Raw genomic sequence first — 23082 nt, 5'->3', positions numbered from 1 at the left:
CTACCTCTACTTATGGGGGGATGCGGTCTTAACCGCAGCCCATCTTATTAATCACATGCCTTCACGTGTTTTAAAATTTCACTCCTCTTGAGTGTTTTAAAGAGTCATACCAAACCACACGCCTCATTCCTGACGTTCCTCTCCGGGTGTTTGGGTGTGTTGTTCGTTCATGCTCATGGTCCTAATCGCACCAAATTTACCCCTCGTGCCCAGAAATGTGTTTTTGTTAGATATCCCCTTCATCGACGCCGATATAAGTGTTACCACCCATTATCACTAAAGTATTTCATTTCGATGGTTGTTACCTTTCTCGAGGATGAGTCCTTCTTTCCCATTAGTCATCTTCAGGGGGAGAGTTCTAGTGAAGAGACTAATTAGTCCATATCTTCGATCTCATTAGATTTACTTCCTGAACCTGAACCTATCTTGTCTATTAACAATACTGGCCTTCCTATCAAACAAGTCTCGTGGATAACATACTACAGGAAGAATCTCAGGAAGGAAATAGTATCACCTATTGCTTCTCCGATTTTGGCCCATGAGTCAAACCAGCATCAGCTCAAGGTAGTCGTATTTCTGTCTCTAATGATATTGATGTTTGCACTAAAAATGATTTGTGTAATGTGGGTGAGAATGAGAAAACTTCCGACAGTACTGATGACTATACCAAGGACACCATGTGTGATGTTGATGCTGTTGAAAGTAACAGCTGTGAGGAAACAAATCCAGAAGGTGATACTGTTGTAAGTAAGGATGAGTGTGTGAAAGAAGTTTCAATAAATGGAACTCTACAGCAGGAGACTGAATGTGGTGTTATTGATGAAGGATCAAACAGAACAAAAGGCCATGATGCCTCCCTTGATATTCCCATTGCTTTAAGGAAAGGTACCAGATCTTGCACTAAATACCCTATGCGCAGTTATCTGTCTAACTGTAATTTGTCCTTTGAGTTCAAGGCTCTCACTACGAGCCTGAATATAGTAACGATACCGAGCAGTATACATGTGGCAATGGAGATTCTTGAGTGGAAAGTTGTAGTTATGGAGGAGATGAGAGCTCTTGAGAAAAACAATACTTGGGATCGTGTTTCTCTTCCTAAAGGGCACAAGACAGTCAGATGCAAGTGGGTGTTCATCATAAAGTATAAGTCTGATGGGACGCTTGACAGGTACAAGGCTAGGTTGGTTGCTAAAGGCTTCACTCAAACCTTTGGAATAGACTACTCAAAGACTTTCTCTACTGTAGCAAAGCTAAATATCGTTCGTGTCTTTCCTGTCGATGGCTATAGGCAAAAACTGGTCTCTCCATCAACTTGATGTAAAATATGCATTTCTTAACGGGGAGTTAGAAGAAGTCTACATGAGTCCTTCACCAGTTTCGAGGTTCAATTTGATCACCAAGTATTTAAACTAAGGAAGTCCCTGTATGGGTTGAAACAATCTCCAAGAGCGTGATTTGACAGACTCACTACCTTCGTGAAATCCTAAGGTTATACTCAAGGACACTCTGATCACACTCTGTTCACAAAAAAGTCAGTGTCAGGGAAGATTGTTGTTCTTATTGTGTACTCAGATGATATTGTTTTATCCGGCGATGATGCCACCGAGATTATCAGGCTAAAAAAGAAAATAGTTGAGGAGTTTGAGATCAAAGACCATGGAAAACCAAGGTATTTTCTAGGAATGGAAGTAGCTCGGTCAAAAGAGGGGATCTCAGTTTCTCAACGGAAATATACGCTTGATTTACTAAAAGAAACCGGTATGACTGGATGCAAGCATGTTGATACTCCTGTGGAATTTAATACTAAGCTTGGTGATTCTATTAACAAAGTTCCAGTCAATAAAGAGAGATACCAGCGCCTTGTTGGGAAATTAATTTACCTATTCCATATTAGATCGGACATATCCTATGCTGTCAGTGCAGTCAGCCAATTTATGCAAGAACCTTACGAAGAGCATATGAAGGCTGTGGAACATATTCTGAGATATTTGAAAACTACTCCTGGTAAGGGTTTGATGTTCAGAAAATCTAAAAAACGGTGCATTTCAACGTACACCGACTCTGACTAGGCAGACTCGATTGTAGACAGAAAGTCAATGTCTGGGTACTATACCTTTGTAAGGGGTAATCTTGTTACTTGGAGGAATAAAAAACAAGAGGTGGTTGCTAGAAGCAGTGCTAAAGCAGAATTCAGGGCTATGAGTCTAGGAATATGTGAAGAAATTTGATTGAAGAAAATTCTGTCAAATCTTCGTCAAGATAGCAATGAAGCTCTATTGTGACAATAAAGCAGCAATAAGCAAATCAAATAATCCTGTTCAACATGATGGGATAAAACACGTGGAAATCGATACACTTCCTCGAAAAAAGACTCGACAATAGCAATATTTGTATTCCGTATATTCCATCTGGTCAACAAGTCGCAAATATCCTCACAAAAGGGTTACTCAGGCAAAGCTTCGATTTTTGTATTAACAAGTTGGGTCTTATTCATATCTATGCCCCAACTTGAGGGGGAGTGTCGAAAATAGAGGACTTTAGCCCTAAGGGCATTTTAGTAATTTACCTTTGCCCTAGTCTATAGTAGGGTTTCCTACTAGTCTATTTATATGAGTGTCCTCTCTCGTATGTGGTATTAGAAAATAATAGAAAGTGTTCTACATCATGGTTTTTTCTCCCTGTTCAACGGTTTTCCACGTAAACTCTGCATGCACTTTTCTACTTTTCTCCTATTACTTTCATCAAAAATCGAGTTTTCTTAGCCAATTCACACAACTCACATTGTACGTGAGAACATTTACTAAAAAGGTTTGGAAAAAACCGTTTCAAATACATAAAATTGAGATGGCCTAAACGTTTATGCCATAACATTATTCTACTATCATAATTGTCTTTAGAAGCAACAAAAATAGATTTGTTAACACCTAACTCCTTAACTTGAGACTTGGGAACAATCAAGATGAAGAGACCCAACATATATCTTTGGTATGCCCTGGGTTTTTACAATGCTCACACCATGGCCTTGGCTTTCGTGGTCGATTTTCATTTCCATTGTAATTCTAATTTCGATTATAATGGTTATCATGGAAACTTGTATTTGGAGTGTGGACCTCATTACCAAGAGTTCAAACAAGTAAGGCGAATCCTTCTTCTCTTCTTTCTGCTTTCTTCTACTTAGCTTTTTTCTGCTTTCTTCTCTTCTTACTTCTGCAAAAACTTCTCTAATATTAGGTTAGGGTTTAAAAGCTAGGATTCAACCATGCCTCATCTAATTCTTTATTGAGACCGAGAAGGAATTTGAACACCCATTTCTTTTCAACAATTTGTTTGTATGTAGTTGCATCTTTAGTACACTCCCACTTATGACTTTCAAAAGTATCAAGTTGTTGCCATAGACGAGAAAGTTGGGTGAAGTATTGAGTAACTTGCATATCACCTTGCCTTAGCCATGAAGTTTTCCTTCTAATTCAAAGGATTCCAAAGTATTTTCTTGATCGAAGTAAGTTTCAAGAGTTGCTTCCCAAATTTCAATCGCAATTGAGAAGAGTAAAAATCCTTCACCAATTTTAGTTGTCATGGAATTGATTAGCCATGACATGACCATATTGTTTTCAGCTTTCCACACCTTGTATTGTTTATCATCTTTGTCTGGGATAGAAGTTTTGCTTGATAGGTAATCTTCCTTTCCTTTTCCACAAATAAACATCATAACAAAGTGTGCCAAGAGAGATAATTCTTCCCATTTAATTTGTGATTTGCGATTGGAAGTAAGGTTCCCTCAAGATTGTTGTGAGTGGAAATGCCATTGATGAAGAGGCTTTGTTTTTTGTAGTTTAAGCTAGAAAAGAATAGATTGCAAAATAAAATTTGGGCCTAACCTAATTGCTCAGACAAGTTTAAAATTTGCAAGTAATCTGAGAAACTGACCCATAAAAGGAGCTTGCCACGGACAGAATATAGCTTACAAGCTTGGATGAGAGAGAGGTCTGCAACCCACAAACTGCATGAGAAGGTCTCAGAAATTCCAGAAAATATGCAACCCACGATGAGAGAAAAATCCCAAAAAATTTCTTCCTCCTCGTCAGAAAAAAGAAAGGCTTAGATCAGCAATGATTTTCCAGTTTTTTATTTTTTCTTCTTCTTCCTCTTTGCCTATGACCAATGCTTTCAAATTGCCAACTGATGCAAAGCTGAAGGTGAGGCTCTGACGTGATGCTGAAGAATGAACTTAAGAGCTTCTGACACGAAGTTGGATTTTTTTCTTGAAGATTATTGCCTCTGGCGCGAAACTTAAATTGTTCTTGAAGACTATGGCTCCTGATGCAAAGCTTAGCTTAGGGTTTCAAAAAAATGCTCTGATACCATGAAGTTTTGGTAGACAGAATTTTTCTTATTCATCCCCTATACAAAGGTAGAACCCTAAATTTAAAGAGAGGTAGAAATCATAAAAGGCAATAATTCAACGGTACAATGAGGAGAAAGATCAAAAGAATTAAATATGCACAAAAGGAAATTACAGCAAAGGAAAAAACTAGTAATTACAAAAAATAAATATTCCTATTTTCAACAATACCTATACCCTATTTAAATCCTTTTAGACTGAAACAATTACATCAATGTAAAAGAAACTATTTTAATGTTAAATCCAACTTTTTTCGTTAAAATAGATACTAAGAAAAAGTTAAATTTAAATCAGTGATTCCACATTCTCCCTTTAACATTCTTCTTCGCAACCCCTGCTCGCATGATTCTCCCAGTGACGGTGAGTAACATAGTCATGCACATAGACTGTTCCTTGCAACCTTATTCCTAAAGCTAGAAGTAATTATCATAATCGTGGAGAATCCAAGCTGATATGGATCAAGAGCATAGAGTTTCCATTAATAAACTTTAGTTGTCTTTAATTAACTTTCAGCTTTTAACTGTTAAATTGTCTAGATAATTAATTTTAGGGGTTAAAAAACTTGTCAATGATGGCCATGTCTTTTTGTATCTGGTTTTTGGAAATTGGAAGGGTTGGGAGTTATCTTTATGTGATGGCTATAAAAGGCCACGAGATTAGCATGTAAAGAATGAAACCATTACTCAAGTTTGAGTCTCTATACTCAGTATTCAGTAACTATCCTTGCATTTTCTAAGTTCTTCTTGCAATTCTTGTGATAGAATGATACAAACCGTTCAATCAAGCCTTGATCAAGTTTGATTGTGGAGTGACTCAATCTAGAAGAAGGTTCAAATCTTGGTTCTAAATCTTCAAACTAAGAGGTAATTCTAGTCTGTTCTCTTGATTGAGAAATTTTGTATATGGAGGTGTTAGTGATAGGAATGGCATTAGGGTGTTAGATGGATAAAGGGTATATTGGTAATTATCTAGGGGAGTTGGTTATGGAATTTGGTTATAAATAGAGATAAGGAGAATTTGGAAGACGGGCAATATTTTGGTGAGTAAGTTGGGGATTGAGTGTGATTTCAAAACTGGGAGGGTCCAAGTAGCTTGAATTACTCGGTCTATCTTGTATTTTTGCTACCGATTATATCTCAATATATTTGGATTCTATCAACAATGATAGGAATGGTATTAGGGTGCTAGAGAGATATCACGGGTATATTGGTAATAAGCTAGTGGAGTTGGTTTTGGAATTTGGTTATAAATAGAAATAAAGAGATTAGGGAAGATAGGCAATATTTGGGGTAAATTAGGACTTGAGTGTGATCTCAAGAATGGGAGGGTCCAAGTACCTCGAATAACTTGGTTTATCTTGTAATTCCGTTTGCCGTTTACATTTCAATATATCTGGGTTCGACCAATTGGTATTAGAGTCGTTCAATTCTGACCATTGATTTCAATAAGAGCTTATGTGAAGAAATAGTGAAGAGTGCTTGTGAACGGTTGGACAAGGTGATGGATCGATTGGAGATGAGGAAGAACATGAAGATGATATTCCAGTCTTTTCAGGATACAACTCCTCAAGAAGTCACATAGATTAAAGAAGAAAATGTAGATGCTATACAAAGTGTTGTGGTAGAGGCCAACACTGAAAGAGGAGAAACAATGAAGAATAAGGTCGGGAAACAAAGAAAGAAGCAAAGATTGCAAAGAAGATCAGTCACTATGCATCTGAGTTGTAAGATGAAGCTAGGGCAGGAAAAAGGAAAGAACTTGAAACTGGTGTGATATGTATTCCATATCTGCCCAGTACTGAACTCCCGATGTGTTGACTAAAGGACTACGAGAATTATAGTTCGATAAAATGGTTTCCAAGTTAGCAATGGAAGATATATTTAAACTAGCTCGAGGAAGAGTGTTGGTTGTAAATAAGATAATTAGTTGTAATATCACCAAAGTCCAAAGATTTTATTTTATTCTCATTATAATTTTTTCCTTTTATGTATTTAGCCTATCTCCTATATAAGAAGGCTATGTATCTTACAATTATTCAACGGAATACAAAATATTATATTCCATTCAAATTCACACATGGTTTAATGCATTGAGATTTCTTGCATCTTTGAACTCTGATTTATTTCAATATGTATTTGTGAATGGATTGACGCCCTGGACCCTTATGCATGTCCTTAACTTTAGATTTGGGCTTGAATGATTCCTCCCATGTTTTGTTTCGCTTTAATCGCCTAAGTGGCAAAAGTTCAATCCATGTATGTTAAAAATATAGGCTATCCATAGTTCTTGCTTGCATGCTCAACCGAAGTTCAACTTCAAAGAACAAACCAGTTGGTTAATTAGAATCCAATTAGTTAATCGTCTCAATGGAACCATAAACCTTAAAGCATACATTTATAATCTATACTAATGCTATCGACCCAATAGGACAAATCATCTAGTTTAATTAGGATGCTAGTCTTAATTGATGGTTCGGGCGCATGTTTGGCTTTTCCAACAACTTGGCGCTGCGCAAACAAGTTCGTTGAGCCAAGTAAGTTGTTCTGTGCTTGCAAATTGAATGTATGTTTTATTATGAGATTCATTGATCAAATCCCATCGGATTACTACCTGCTCCTAGACTAAATTAATCCAATCTTATGTAACATTTACCTTTTTGTCCTTCATTTTCCGAACTTTATTTCTCTATAACCACACACAACCCCCCATAGACCACTTTAACTAAAGAATCAGCTTAATGAACAAATCTCGCACTTCCTTGCAGATCAACCCACTCTTGCCGCTAATACTACCCGTTAGTAGTAGTAGTTGGCTAGTTGCAAGGATCGGTAATTATAACTGATAAATGTATTTGATGATCGAGGACTCCACGACAGGTCCATTCTTGGTCACATTAAATTGGCGTCGTCGTCGAGGGTGGTGCTACAATGCTGAGACCTTTTACCGCAACATTGCACACGTGATCTGGGGCCTTCTGTGTGCAACGCCGATCGCGAACGTGCATCACCTACTTGATGGTGAATGGCGTTGCAGCGTTGTCCTTCCATTTTGCTACTCTCTGCCTTCAGCACCGCATGATAGTGTGGCAATACAACCAAGGGCATTCTGATCATTTTGATCTTTTCTTGTCGTTTTTTGCTCTATTTTGGCCCGATTTGCATCCAAAATGTCTCGAAAGTCTCCTTAAAACACATTTAAACATTAAATTTATAAAAGCTAGCCCGATTTAGGCTAGAAAAAATAGCTCTTTTAGGGAGCTATTAGGATTCAAAGAAAGTAAAATGACAATTAGAATCTTTTGAAAGTTTATTGACAGATAAGAGGTTACAGGCTAATTTAGGAACATAGAGGCCAAACTTTAGAGTTATATCTTTAATTAACGTAATGCTTCCTCCTGCAATTAGTGAAAATTTATCATATGCAATTCTAACTTCTTCATTGCAATATGAAGGAGAATAGTCAAAGAAATGGTGGGCAGTGCATAGCAGGGACCAACGACAGACAAGGACGACCGACAGTGACAACTCGCAAACAACTGACGAGATCCAAAGACATCACGACAAACGAACGAACCAGGTGGTTGAGATGCAACATCGGGGCAAAAGGTGATTGATCGATGGCTGAGATCCAACATCTGGCAGAGATGTGATTGAACAGCAGCAACAAGCGATTGGAGATGACTGGCGGTGGAAGTGGCAGTAGCTAGGGTTTTTTGGTTTTCAGAAAATTAGGGTTTTTAGGGTTAAAACATTAGATGCTCGCATACCATCTTAAATCACCAATTGACCCAAAAGCTTAAGCTGATGGGTGAAAGCAAATTTAATATTATATCATCCAATAGGTTATAAATAGAGATAAGGAGAATAGGGAAGATAGGGAATATTTAGTGAATGAATTAAGGCTTGAGTGTGATCTCAAGATTGGGAGGGTCCAAATACCCCCTTTTTTTAAAATGGAAACAAGACTTTTTCATTGAAATAATGAAATAAGCTTCATGCTCAAAATACAAAATACAAGATACAAAAAGAAGCTTAAACAAAAATAAAAGTGAAAAAAATACAAGAACAAAAAAAAAAAATACAATGAAAGAACTGAAAGGCTAATCCATCTAAAAGAAAAAAGGCTTTGCTAATCAAAGAGACCATAATTAATAGAATATGGAATTGGAACGACATCCAGCAGAGTGTTGAACTTGAATCTTCAAATGAAACTTTGGGAATTAAAAGGTGTTCAATGTGTATTCAAAACATGAACTCGAAGCATGAAAAGCTGGCCTGCAATGCATACCACAGCCTTACTAGAAGCCAAAACTGCAGAGGAAAAAAATCTTCTGAATTCAAACCCAAAACTTCAAAAATCTGTTGAGAAGACTCGCACATTCCAAAACAAAGTCCATACGAGGAATCTTCACAAGACAGAAACTGAAGGAGATAAAGCTTATGGTTGTAAAAATAGATACTAAAACTTCAAACTGAGCAAAGAAAACTCCAATCTTTTACGCAGAAGATTATCTCAATCCACGCTCTTTTCCTTGTAATAGATCTTTTAAGATCTTCAGAGATTCCTTTACAAAGAAAAGAAAACCGAGGCTGTCTTTCTCCTTTTAATCTGCCAAGTTAACCAACTTTCAGGATTTCATCTCTTGGAATAAATTTGCATATGAAAACTTAGCTTCAGGAGAATGATGAGATATTTGTCCAAGAACTAAACCACATTTTTCAATAAAGAAGAGAAGTTAGGAGGAATTTGAGAAGGGGGTACCGGAAAGAACCTCGAGGGTCCAAGTACTTCAAATAACTTGGTTTATCTTATAGTTCCATTACTATTTACATTTCAATAAATCCAGGTTGCATCAGTTAGTTTCTTAGTTTCATGGGTTCTTGCTTCAACGAAAGCTTGGATCTTTGGGTTGAGGATTAGGATTGCCTTATCACAAGCTGGGATAGCCACCCATGCAATGTTAGCTCAAGTTCAATGGTCAAGACCTTTAGTAATTATAAAACGAAACAGACCCCATGGGTTATCAAAATAGAAACGCTTGTTAATTGATCAAAACTAAATTACCGGTACCGGTAGATATTTACAGGGTGTTCAAGGACAAGGAGTGGAGTTGTGAATTCTTGAGAGTTGTTTAATCATGGGCCCACAGTGTAAGGAGTTAAGACATAAAATTGATATTTTTAGTCGTGGGACCATGAAATCCTTGGGACAAACGAGGAGGAGAGTTGACAACTTCACTCCCCCAACCCCCCAACTCCCCTTAGTATTTCACTTCTACATCTTTATTTCCTTTGATCTGCAATTGGATCATTGCCACTATCTCCTTCCTTTTTTCCTTCTCATCATCAAGTCAATTTGGAATCTTTCATTTACAGGTTGCTTCAAATCTTTAAGAGGGTGTTTGGGACAAAGAGTGGAGTTGTGAAATTTGAGGAGTTGTTTAGTAGTAGGACCCACAATGCAAGGAGTTAATAGGGCGTGAAATTGATGTTTTTCATTTGTGGGGCACACGAACTCCTTGGACTAAACAAGGAGTGAAGTTAACCCCAACTCCAACTTCTTGGGCCAAACAGCCAATAAGAGTTTAGTATTTCATGTCCATTATTCAAGTTACTATCGTCCCTTCAATGGTGGTAATGAAACATTATATTGCCAGTCTTATTATCATTATGTGAATAATTTATTAATCCAAGATTTGAATCTCCCTGCTTGGTTTGGTTTAAAGGAAACCCTACTAAGATTCATGCTTTTATTTGGTTTTGGTATTATGGTGACTAAACAGTAGAGACTAGACATTTCACTCAACAATTTTTTCTCCCCTCTAATCCGCCTCATCTTTGAATTGGGAAATAAACATAGCTTTCAGAATAGAGGTTTCCAGCATGTAGGTAGAGTTAACTAAATCAAACATTTAAGTAGATTCTAGAACAAAGAGGTGCTAAAACTAAGGGGAAAAAGAGCACTGCTATACAACAAACAATGTTATATGTACGAAAAAAAGAAGGAAACATATACGGTGATGGACTAAAATCTAGAATGAGGAACAATTAAGAACATACATTTAGATAGACCGTCACATCGATGTTTATTATATCACCACTCTGCATAAAAGAGTTATTGTTAGTGTAAAAAACATGAATTTTATGTAAGTATTTGATATACAAATATGGAACCTGCAATTGACGAGAGTCTGGTATTCCATGACACATGCATTCATTAACTGATGTGCAAACACTCTTTGGAAATCCCCCGTAGCCAAGAGGTGAAGGATAAGCACCAGCATCAATAATCATCTGGTGCACTGCATTGTCAATTTCATTGGTTGTTACTGAGGGCTGAAACAAAAAACGTGTGTCAAGAGCAACTCAAATGTCATTTAACATTTAACACATCCACATCCTCCAAACATGATGTCTAAACAAAATTAAATCAGAAACAATTACACACTATTTATAACCAGGGTTCCAATACCAATGTACTAGATGATAAAGCAACCAATATTGAACCTAGAAGCCAACAACTTACTCTAACTAGAGTTCCAGCATAGTCTAACACACGAGCGGCAAGCTGACACGCAGCCCTCATTTGAGCAATTCCTTCAGAATCATGCATTTGATACTCACTTGAAATTTCTGGCAGTATAGAAGAACCAACATAAGGAGGCTTTTGTATATGATCGGGCACAGGGAGACGTGGAGATACCTTCCCACGCCTCAATGGTTGTCTCTTTCTAACTTTTCTTACAATTTCAAGCTCTCGCTCTCTACAAGATAAAATAAATAAACTATTAAAGTAGCTAGAGCTATAATAAAATAATATGGAAACTACAACAAAAGCAACGACTTTTAGGAAATGACATCTGATTACAATCAAAAGGGCCTATATGGCCACATAATACACCAATAATTGAACTGTGTTCAGGCATACTAAGACTGCTTGTTTAAATGAAATGAACATATCTAAGAAAGATAGGACAAGAAAGCATGCTTACACCATTTTTAGTAAAGTGGTGGTATCAGACACATTCAACAGAAACAGACAACACATGGGCATATGTGAACCTAACGGAATGATATTGGATCATTATCTACTTATGTAGATTGATTGGCATAACAATTCTTTTATTAATTGGCAAAAAAATTAATTAAAAATGGTTTTAAATATTCTCTCTAATTCTCCAACCAGCCCTATCCGTATAATTGTTATGTCCAAGCCTAGTCATTCACCACGCCAGTCATTGCAGTATGGTGGTTGCAATTCTTTCGTCTCACAGCTCACGCCTTTTTCCAAACAAACAAAGTTGTTGCAAGGCTAAAAATATGGTAGACTAAGTTTTGGGAAGGAAGGTGAGTAGACTGGAACCTTATCCGACGTTGCCTCAACATTACCCAAGTTGGGGGGGGTGGGGATGGCTCTTTCCTCTCTCCCATAAATCATCTTCCTTGTTGGGTTCTATGTCCTAAAATTCGTGGTATGTAAACAATGGAACTTATTCTGAAAATTCAATAAAGGTGTTATTGAATAGATCTATTGCTTGAATAGAAATCCAATAAATCTAAAAGTCCCTTGACTATCGGATGAGTACTTGAACTTTATGTGGAGATATAAAGGTGGATCAGGTTCAAGTAAATAGTCAAAATGATCTATAGTATATGGATAAGGTTGGGTACCTTATTCTGGTAACACCATTGGATACGGCCTGCTCTGTAGTTGTTACAAGGAGTTGTAAAATGCTACAAACGAAGTGATCCTAATTCATTCATGTTGGACATAAGGAGTGGGGGTATCCTTGTGCAAAAGAGTTTGTACAAGATCGGACCACGAAATGAGTCACTCTTACTTTATAACGCTGTTTACTATTTAAGACTGACTATTTCAAAGCGATGACCTAGGTAACTTGACCTTAATCCTAAGCTAACTATGAACTCCTGTTTATCTGGAATTACCCTTAGATTTACATAGGTGAGGGTTCGCTCAACAGCGCCGGCTCAATAAGACTGTCATTTCAGAGGTAAGACTGGATAGATAACTGGGGACGGTGCAAGATAAAATTCACTCCTACCCGTTTTAAGGATAGTAGAGAGGTTGTTCCCTTAAGTACTGATTCTGGGGTTTGAACAAGGGATCCCGCCCTCTCATTTGGCATGAGAAGGACTCGGTTTTGTTGATCGGATCACAAAACAATTGTTCATTAGGGGATCAGTGGGGACTTAAGGAACAAGAGGTAATTTCGAGGGTAAAACAGAGAGTTGACCCAACCGTTATTACGAACAACCTGTGAAGGGTTAACTTACTAATCATATCGAGTGGACATAATATATCTACAGCGAGAGGAGTTCAACTATGGGCTTTAATGGAGTGATCCATTAGTTAACGAATAGGAGTTAGATCGGTCTAATGAGTTTAGCTGATTAATCTCAGATCGTTGGAGTCCATGATCTGTAGGTCCATGAGGTCCCCCTACTAGCTCGGAAATGGATTAGCTCTAGAGTAGCGTGATAAGTTAATTTGAAATGTTCAAATTAGAATCAAACGGAATTGGAGAAAATATATTTAAATATGATTTAAATATATGAAGATGAATTTGTGTAAAAANGAATTTGTGTAAAAATTAATTTAATATTGGATATTAAATTAATTAGAATTATTTAAATTGTTTAAATAATTATTTATTAATTTTATTAGAAAATTAATTGGTAAAATTAATAAATTTTGATTTTAGAAATAAAATATGATTTTAAAATCAATTTTGGATTTTTGGAAATTGAAAAATTACACAAACTTGAAAAATGGGTTTTTCAAGTTCATCTTCAACTTGCTCACTAGGAACCCACCACCTCTTCCTTGATTTACTCCAAGCATGAGTTGCATCCCATGCAGCACATCTCTTTGCATGATAGTCTGCAATATATTGAAGAGATGAGAGTGAAGAATTAAGTGATGAACCAATTGATTTTTTGCTGAAAAATTCGGATGAAGAAGGTGTTCTTCAATGGGTTGATTCAGTGAGCTTTCTCCATATTCCCTTTGATTCCAGCTTATTTTGAGTCCCACAACTCAATCTAGAGCACAAGAGGGTAGTAGGGAAGATCTTTGGTGGTCTACACAAGGATTTGGAGGATTTTGCAACTGGAAATAGAGATTTCAACGGTTCTGCCAAGATATGTTCTTGAAACCCATTAAACTCTGTTTTAGCATGTTTCTTCTCAACCAAAATTAATAAATTAGAGTGCTTATGGATCCTGTTCCATTCGCTACGTGTTGGTGTTGATCCAACACTCCTTTCCATAGTTAGCTCCGTCAACCATGCTTCCTCCGCCGCAACCTCGACCTCTACCAACACCCTATCAATACACATTGATCGGAAAATTCTCCCCCTCTCCCCGACTACATCAACAACACGGAAACAATTCAAGATAACCATACAGAGCCGACCACACACACACACAATTTTTGTTTCATGGAAGACTCTTGATTGGCTTGCTTCATCTTTCAATTCTCTCTACAAAGATCCTTGCAACCATATGTTCTTCGGGAAATTGAATGATGACAGTGATACCTTGTGGCTTGAAAAACACAATAACAAGAATGGTTTTGTTGCGGAACTCAACCTTTTGGAGCAATCTGGCCGACATACCAACATCCTGATTCCATCTATGGAGAACAAAATGGTATGGTTCTCCTTCTTCTCCTTGGTTTCCGACTACCCAAGTAGTCCTAGTCCTTCCATCACCTTAAACACCATCCCAAAACCCCAAACTTGAGGGCTGCTATCCAACCTAAATCTGCTCACCCCCATTGTTAAACAAAGCTGCAACCCCACCTAATCAAATCAATCCCATGCCATCTGCATCCCATACTCACCCACAATTAGACTGGAAAGCGATGGTGATTGTTCAACGCTACAATGCCAATGATTCTTGGCCATCTATTTGTGAATCAATACATCTATCTCGCTCTACTTGCTGCACTATTAACCCCATCTCAGATGAAAAAGCCTTGCTACGTGTCTACAACTCAGAAATCTCAAATACTCTATGTGCTCATACCGATTGGATAGTTATCGACCAACACAAATTGAGATTCTTTACTCCAATGAGCCCTTTATCTTTTAAGCAGCATATGTGGCCTCCAATGGTGGTTGGATTGACATTTTTAGCCTACCAATGACACTTCGATCAAAAACGGTCTTCAAACTTATTGGTGACTCTTGTAGTGGCTATCTTCAACCATCAAATCAAACGGAAAGAGGTTTGAATCTTTCATATGCACGCATGAAGGTCAAGGAAAATGAGTGGGGCTTCATTCCACATGAGATTCGATTACCCTTAGAGTTAGGCCGGCGTTGATCTCACCATCCACATCCAACCCATGACCATCAGAGCTCGTGGCCGTCGGAAATTGTCACATGGAAAGATTGTTAATGCGGTTCCTGAAAATAAGGATCCCCATGATTTACGGGATTTTGGAAAATCTCATGCCTCATCATCGCATATTTTGGCCGATCATCCCCTTGATTCTCCGGACTGTGATCAAGGTATTTCACTTGCTTCCTCCTCCAATAATTTGGTTGTGCATTCTCTTTCCTCATTATCAGCTCCTTTGATCGATTCTCCTAAAAATATGGAGCAATCAAATATTCTTTCCCTGCCCAATCAAACCGTGGACTCATACTTTACCAATTCAATCAAGCCTTCATTATCTTTTAGTTTCCAAAACCAAAATCCAAACCCTAGCCCCAACAATTCGGCTTCTCTTTCATTTTCACAACCCTCCACATATTCAGCTCCTTTGATCGATTCTCCTAAAAATATGGGACTTCCTTTGCCACAAATTAAACGGTGGACCCACAACCTTTACCAATTCAAACTAAGCCTTCAGTATCCTTTAGTTTCCAAAATCAAAACCCTAGCACCATCAATTGGCCTTCGCCTTCTTTTTTCATAACCCTCTTTCACCACGGTCACATTCCGAGAAAGACCTACCACCTTCTACATTGGCAATCAATTTTCCACCTTTGTCAACAAGACAAATATTCCTTTTGCTGGTTCTAACATGGAAGGATACCTATCTAGCCCTACCAAAGAGGCAGAATTTTCCAAGTATCCTCTTGATGGAGATGCCTTTGGAGACCAACTAGACGAATCTCACAAACTGGCACCTTGTATTCTCCCATCTGACCTTAGTTCTACCCACACAATCCCTTTGACATTGAGAAGAATCCTAATTCATCTACAAAGACTTTCACCTCATAGCCATCTTTAGTTTCATCATCATTGCCATTTAGTCTTCGGGATTTAGCTTCCTTATTGTCAAATCATGGACTTTGTGTTATGGCAATCCCATCCATCCCTCTTCCCTCCAGACCTAAAAGCCCACAAACAACTAGCAAAAAGACGAAGCTCCAGAGAGAACTACAAGGCTTTTACACATTGGTTCACTATGACAAATCAGCCACCTTGGCTATTAGAGAGGATGCAACAACTCATCAATGATGGTTTTACTTGGAATGTTCACTTTGCCAATCAGTCACCTTCTTGATTTCCTTGTTGGTGGGCCTTTTTAGTGGTACAAAGAAAATGATTTAGTTGGTTGTGGTGTTTCTTTTGGTGTTTGTGCAACTCTCCCCCCTTAACTGTTTTATGGACCTTGTTTTTTCCTTTTACTTGGTGTAATGCAAAGCACCCTTTTCTCCTTTCCTTATCCTTTTTGTCAATAATTGACACTATTATGTAATCACCTCTAGATATTTGGGGTTATCTCCGAATTTCGTTTATCATTGAAATGTTTCCTTTATCTAAAAAATCCAACATTGCCTCAAAACTGAACTTTTTGCCATAGTTGGGAATTTGGGAACTATCGACCTATAACTTACACAATTGCATGAAATTCTTGCTTCATTATTTACATATTTCTTTTGGAACCCTACAGTTAATGTTGATACAGCCCATCATAACTGGTCTGGAAGACGTATAAAGAAGCTTTTACACACCAACTTCATCACTAAATTGGGAGGTTGAGTTTTAATGTTTTCATAAGTTTTTATCAACATTCACTTCGTGTTGATGTTTGTGGTAGAGTCAAAATTAACTAAAGGCTCTGGATTCTACAGTCCAATGGGAAAAAAGTAATGACAACATTCATCTATACCAACTAATTATGCAAGAGCCTAATATTAGATATAGATTTGTGATTACTCTTTTCTTATTTTTCATAGAACAATGCATTTAAATGGAAATGTAAAAGCCTCTCTTATACTCTATCTATTGGATTTCTTTTATCTCTTGTAATATTAGCTGTTTATTAAGTGTATATTCATCATTTGTGATTGTAAGATTTTTTTCTTTATTGGTAGCTGGTCGAAGACCTTGTATTTGATTTATCATAATATAGAAGAATAATATTACACTATTTTCTTCCTGATTTCAACTTGGAATGATATGAATCATGACCATTGAGTTTCCGTTAATAAACTTTTGTTGTTTTTAATTAATTTCTAGCTTTTTAAGTGTTAAGTCTTAGTAATCATGGAGATGCATTAAAGATGGTTGTTGGAAAGATGGAAGTTGCTTTTAATGAGGATGCATTGAAGATTGTAGTTGGAAAGATGGAGATTGAGAAGAGGACTTATTTAGTGCGTTATTTTGACTCTATTTTTTTCTTTTTTTTTTTTTTTTAGAAGGAAACGACCTTTATTAATCATTAAGATATAGTACAAGAGATGTGTACTTGAAAATGAAGGCGAATACAAATAACCAAGATTGAAACCAAAGGATCAGCAGGTGCACCCAGGCATCTCAACTAGGTTAACACTCCTATAGCGCCCTCATCATATCCAACAAAACTGATGAAACCTTATAAACTAGCAAAAAGGTTAACAACAATGAAAAGAAAACAATTAAAAGCTTCACAAGCTAAAGCTGCACAAAACCAAGAATACAACAAAGTTAATAATCACAACCAAAATGACAAAAATCTAAAGTTGCTGCCACATCAAACAACTGAACTAGGAGAGCCGCCAGTTATGCTTCCAATTGAATGAATGCCTGCCAATTTGAACTTATATCTTGTAAGGAGTAAGCTTCAAAACAATTAGATAGGGAGCACCAAAGAGAAGCAATGAGTTTTGCCGCCTCAAATCGAGCAAACCAAGGAGTTTTCTTACCGTTGAACACCCTTTGGTTTCTTTCAAACCAAATTTCAACCAGCACTACTTTTGTCCCATTAATCCAAAGTAAATTTGAGTTTTTCTTGAGAGTTGGATCAGAAAGTAGTTGTTGTACATTGTTTTTAAAGGAATTGTTGAAGACCCAAGAAGTGGTGAAGCATTTGAGGAATGCTCTCCTGGCAAAAATGCAATCGAAGAAAAGGTGTTGGAGATCTTCCTCAGCTGATTTGCATAGGATACACCAATTGGGGGAGATATAAAAAGAGGGCAGCTTCCGTTGCAGCACAGAGGAGCAGTTAAGGGCTCCAAAAAGCATTATCCAAATTGTTATATTAACTCGCCTAGGGCTGTTGGTCTTCCAAAGACCCTTTTGAAGGCTAGCTGAAAGTGGAGGGGCCGTAGAAAGGTGGTTTACCAGTGATTTAACTGAGAAGGAGCCATTAGTTTCAAGGGACCAAAAGCGAGTGTCTTGCCTACTGTTTATTTCTTGCTTAACCAACAAAGCTAATAAGATTTGGAACTCTAGGATCTCATCTTCCTTTAAGGCTCTTCTGAAGTTGATGAACCATGAAGAAGTGTGAGTGTCCCAATAGTTATTTTGACTTTTGGTTTATTTACATTAAATTGTTCTCAATCTCTAAAAAACTATATAAAGCCTCCTATTCTTTCATTGGAATCAGAAATTTTATGAATGAAATCTGAGATCTCATATTTGAGACTTTTCATTAGAAATTTACAATTCTTGTGATAGAATGCATCTATGCCATTCAATCTAACCTTGATCAAGTTGGATTGTGGAGTGACTAAATTTAGAACAAGATTTTTTTAATCTTGCTTCTAGATCTTCGATCTAAAAGGTAATCTAATTCTATCCTTTTCTCTTGGTTGATCTTAATTCGTATAAGGAGGTGTTAGCAAGTGGCCCAGGAGGTCTTGTGTTCTCGAAGTATGGTTGGAGCTTTGCATTACTTAACGTTTACAAGACCAGATATCTCCTTTGCTGTAGGTAAGGTGTCTCAATACATGCACTCATCTACTTTGCTTCAGTTGGCTGCTGTTAAGCGTATTTTTCATGATATAAAGGGTTCTTTGGCTGCTGGTCTGCACTTTAAACCTGGTTCTTTGGCTCTTCTTTAATATTCTAACTCTAATTGGGCAAGGGGTCATTTGGATCAATGATCAACTACTAGTTTTGATGCTTATCTTTGTAACGATCATGTTTCATGGGTGTCTAAGAAGCAGGCTACAATTTCTAGAAGCCCCACGAAAGCTGACTATTTATTGAACACTTACTACTGTTGCTGCTGAACTTTTGTGGCTTCATCAAGTCCTCAAGGATTTGTGTTTGTTCTTACCTACTGCTTGCATTCTTTTTTGTGACAATCCATCAGCTCTAGAACTTGCATGAAATCCTGTCTTTCATGGAAGAACTAAGCACATTGAGATTGATTTTCATTTCGTTCAAGAGAAAGTCAATGGATCGCCAGCTGCAATATATTTCTACTAGTCAACAGCATGCTGGTCTTTTTACAAAGACTTTGTCTACTGGTCGATTGCTTTTGTTGCACTCCAAACTCATGCCTTCATCATCCTTCGTTTGAGGAGGCATAATAATATATATTGAGAGGCTGTTATATTCTGTTATGGTAGTTATATTTTTTAACCATCACTTGGTTAATTGATGTTATCTTGTTAAGTCCTCTGTAGTTGTATATACACCCCCTTTAAGGCTTTAATAATAGGGATGGTTACAAAAATAGCAGTCAATCTCAAAGTATTAGCAGATATAGCATAATGTAGAGAAATTACAAATATGACAAAAATTTAGATAGTCTATTAGTGATAGACCATATCGCTGATAGAAGTCTATCAATGATAAAGCATATCATTGATAGACGTTTATCACTAATAGACTTTACTATATTTGCAATTTTTTTAAAACATTGTTATACACTTGGTTATTGTCGCTAAAAATGCTACCCATTGCAATTACCTTTAATAATATAAATAATATTAAAAGGAGATTTTATTAATTTTGAGAATTCATTACAATCAACATTTGATCTAAGATTTTCCTAACAAAAACAAAAGCTCGTTGAGAATCGAAAATGATACTAGAATGAACTGCCTACCAGGAATTAAAGCTCACTGAGAATTGAAAATGGTACTAGGAAGAACTTTCCTAACAGTTATAGGCTTTTACAAATGATCAGCCATACTCGTAACAGGGTTAATCGGCCTAAAATCCTTCACCTGGTTTTCATTAACTCTCTCATTCATAGCAGCAGGCCCCCTCGTAAAACTTGCTATAGACATTCCAAAAATCCTCCTTTATGCATTCCCACTACCCTGAAAGATCGCCATCGTGAAACCTTAGGCCCCTGGGATTTGTTTCTGCCAAACCCAAAGACCACCACCCGAATTTCCTTCCAGGTGTAAAGGAGGCTTCCAACTTTACCCTTTCTCTCTATTAAAGATGGGACTCTAATCCAACCAATCCGAAAAGAGCTAGGGGCAAATGGGCATAGAGAGTTGAAAAGAAAGAGATGATCTCCTCCTCCTTCTAGATATCCCCATTGTCTAGAAACTCATTCAATTTCTTGTTTCTCCTCTCTTGAGGAAAGTTACGAAAGAAGGAAGAATTTTCATCCCCTGCCTTAGCCCATTTAACCTTGGCTTTCTGTCTCCAACTCATATCCACCCTCCAAATCTGGTTCTCAAGATCAACCTTCACCTTCAAAGAGACTCTCTTCCCTTAAACCCAGCTTCCCTTCCTCCTCCAAGCTATCTCAAAACCAGTACACCTCCACTTTAAAACATGATCTCTAACAACTAAAATTTAAAAATTAAATAAAATAATTAATTAAATAATTAAATAATAAATAAACAAAAAGAACTTATGGTCTATTTAGTTAATGGTTGGTGCGTCAGAAGTGACTTCACTTGACATTAGGTGGGCTTCTGAAGAATCTTTTGTAGGAAACAGAACTTCTACTGGCAGTATGGGTTATCTCAACTTACTCGCAAGTAATCTATATCTCTAAACAATGTTTCCGTTTCTTGTTTCTCACTGCTGAATATGAGGAGACAACCATTTTTCAATCATATTGTTGATCAGTTCCTTGTGTCAAATGATTGGTCATCTTAATTCTCCTATACTGCTTCTAAAAATGAGAGGAACACCTCGTATCATTCAACGAATCTTCTGGAGAGACATATAGAGGACCAATTTCATTTAAATTCAGAACTTTTGGGGTTTCTCATAACCATTCAAGATTTCTAATAAAGAGGTGGCAATCTATTTTCTTTATCAAAGATTCACAAACGTAGATTCCACAATATCATAAAATGTATAACTTAGTAAAGGGCACAACTATAAAGAAATGCCATCAAGGCATCAAGCAGCCTATGAACCAGCAACTTATGTATATATGCGGGGTATTCGACCGGAATCAATAAGAGAAAATCGTATAGGATCAAAGAAAAATCAAACAGTCCCATACGTGTTTAAAGAGCCTTAAAGCCCGCGAGTCTGCTGTACCTCCTAATTCTCATGGCTTCCTCCAGACCCGATATTCTCTTGGATACAACGACAAGATTCTCATGAAACTTCTTTTGTTTCCCTGCATAGAACGAAAAAACTAAGATGAACATGAGTGAAGTGAAACAAGATCAGACCGACCCATTAACACGTAAAATGAACTTAAATAGTTCCTATGCGCTCAATTCGTTACTGAAACGAATGATAAGAAAGACAAATAGAAGTCGTAAAGCTTCCAAATAATCCACAAGCAAACAGGCTACAACATTTGAGGGTAGTTCACACATTCATAGAAGGACCAACATACCAGAGCGATAAGAGGGAAGAAAATTAAGCGGCGCGCCCATGAAGGACGCCAACTTTGACGAAGGTGAGAAATCATCACCATGTGAGACTGAAGAGAGCTTCAATGATGAAACTCGAACGAGCGAAGCGCCAATTGCCATTCTCTGCAAAAACTTTGAAATAACGAACGATAGCAATTAGCATGAGGAATAGAAGATAACGTTTTGGTGGTACCGAGCCGAGATACCAGAGCGGGTGACGTTTTGGTCGGATGCAAGAAGCGCCAGCTTATTAATTCTATTGCAATAAAATTCATATACACGAAGTTTGAGGATTCAATTGTGTCCCATAATTGATTGGACAACCTTATTCAATTAATTTAAACCTAGGTTAAATATGTATTACTAAGATTCAAGCCAACCTATAAATTAAACCATTCACCTTCAATCCTATGTTATCGGGGTAAACTCAAGTATAGATGAACACAAGGAAATGCACAAGCTCGAAATTAACTAACAAAGATATGCAATTATGATAGGGTCGTCAAACACATAAATGCAAATCTAAATTATATCAAAATTCAAAGAAAGCATAGAATTGAAGCATATTAAATCCAGTTAAAGAAATCTCAAGAAATTGAACATGAAACCTCTTACTCACAAAAATTAGACAGGAATTACCTCACAAATTCATAGACAAATTTGAGAAGAAAATCTTATTTATGATTACAACCCAAAAGAAAAATAAAAATCTAACCTATTGATGCTCAAAAAATAGAGAGGAAGGAAGAAAACTAGGCATCTCCTCGGCCTCCATCAAAATCGGCATAGAAATTGACCTTAGAATGAAGAAAAAATATTTATAAAAATAAGTACAGTATTGCAATGCTCTTGTCAATCTAGCCCTCTAGCATCAAGGTGGCATTTGCGACTTTGGTGCGATGCTGCATTGCCCATGTGCGCTCGTGGCACTCCGTTAATCTTCTTAGCGTTGCAACGCTCTTGGGCAGCATGGCAATGCTGCCTTATGTCATAGTCATGCTTGTCCAGAGCGTGTTGCCCAAGGCCACATGTCCTTATCCACCTCTTTTTACTATGCTGTCATCTTATGTATTTCCTTTTGCTAGGTAGTTTACTTTCTATGTACTTTTCTTAGTATGTGACCACTCGCCCATTTCCATATGCAAGGGTGACGAATGTGTTTTTGTTCAGAATGTATTATTTGTGGGTAAGACTAATCAGTATATCCTCATACCAGTGAGTTGTATGCTATAAAGTCGTGTTGTTGTTTATTGCTTTCGAGTTGTACGACTAATGTTCATTGTGTACACATGCTTTCAAATGTTTGTGAAAACCTTTTCCTCTAAACCCTTTCCCAAAACCTTTTATGAAGAACGGGGGGTGGAGGTTGTTTGAAACTCCCATTGTGCCATTGGCTATTTGGATTTAGATTGGCTGACTTATTCGAGGGCGAGAATAAGTGTCGTACAATCGAAGGTGCGATTGTGACAGTTGGTATCAGAGCCAAGTCGGCTCGCGGAGTTGAGAAATTGTGATCATGTTTGCTACAAAACAGTTGGGCAAGTCCTATGTTGACCAGTTGGTCGAGATAGAAGAGCAAATACTCTATCTAATAGAAGTCCCTGATTAGGTTCGGTTCCTAGAAACTTGGTTATAAGAATTTGTT

At 37.3% G+C, this 23082-nt stretch overlaps 1 protein-coding gene across 1 annotated transcript in view; it reads right to left on the bottom strand.

Annotated features, from left to right (window-relative positions):
• LOC120067154 (methionine aminopeptidase 1B, chloroplastic) overlaps positions 1 to 21670 on the bottom strand; it is a 32253-nt gene extending 10583 nt beyond the window's left edge. Inside the window, exons 1-5 of the mRNA XM_039018606.1 lie at positions 21419 to 21670; positions 21112 to 21193; positions 10928 to 11165; positions 10576 to 10737; positions 10462 to 10503 (exon numbers count right to left, since the gene is read on the bottom strand). Coding sequence (XP_038874534.1) covers positions 10462 to 10503; positions 10576 to 10737; positions 10928 to 11165; positions 21112 to 21193; positions 21419 to 21557 — 663 coding nt within the window. The 5' untranslated portion in view covers positions 21558 to 21670. The remainder of the gene's footprint in view (positions 1 to 10461; positions 10504 to 10575; positions 10738 to 10927; positions 11166 to 21111; positions 21194 to 21418) is intronic.
• Positions 21671 to 23082: the final 1412 nt, after the last annotated feature.

The sequence above is a fragment of the Benincasa hispida genome, chromosome 12 (genome assembly GCF_009727055.1).
Source record: "Benincasa hispida cultivar B227 chromosome 12, ASM972705v1, whole genome shotgun sequence".
NCBI lineage: Eukaryota > Viridiplantae > Streptophyta > Magnoliopsida > Cucurbitales > Cucurbitaceae > Benincasa > Benincasa hispida.
Note: the sequence above shows the minus strand (reverse complement) of the source record. Positions and strands in the feature narration are given on the sequence as shown.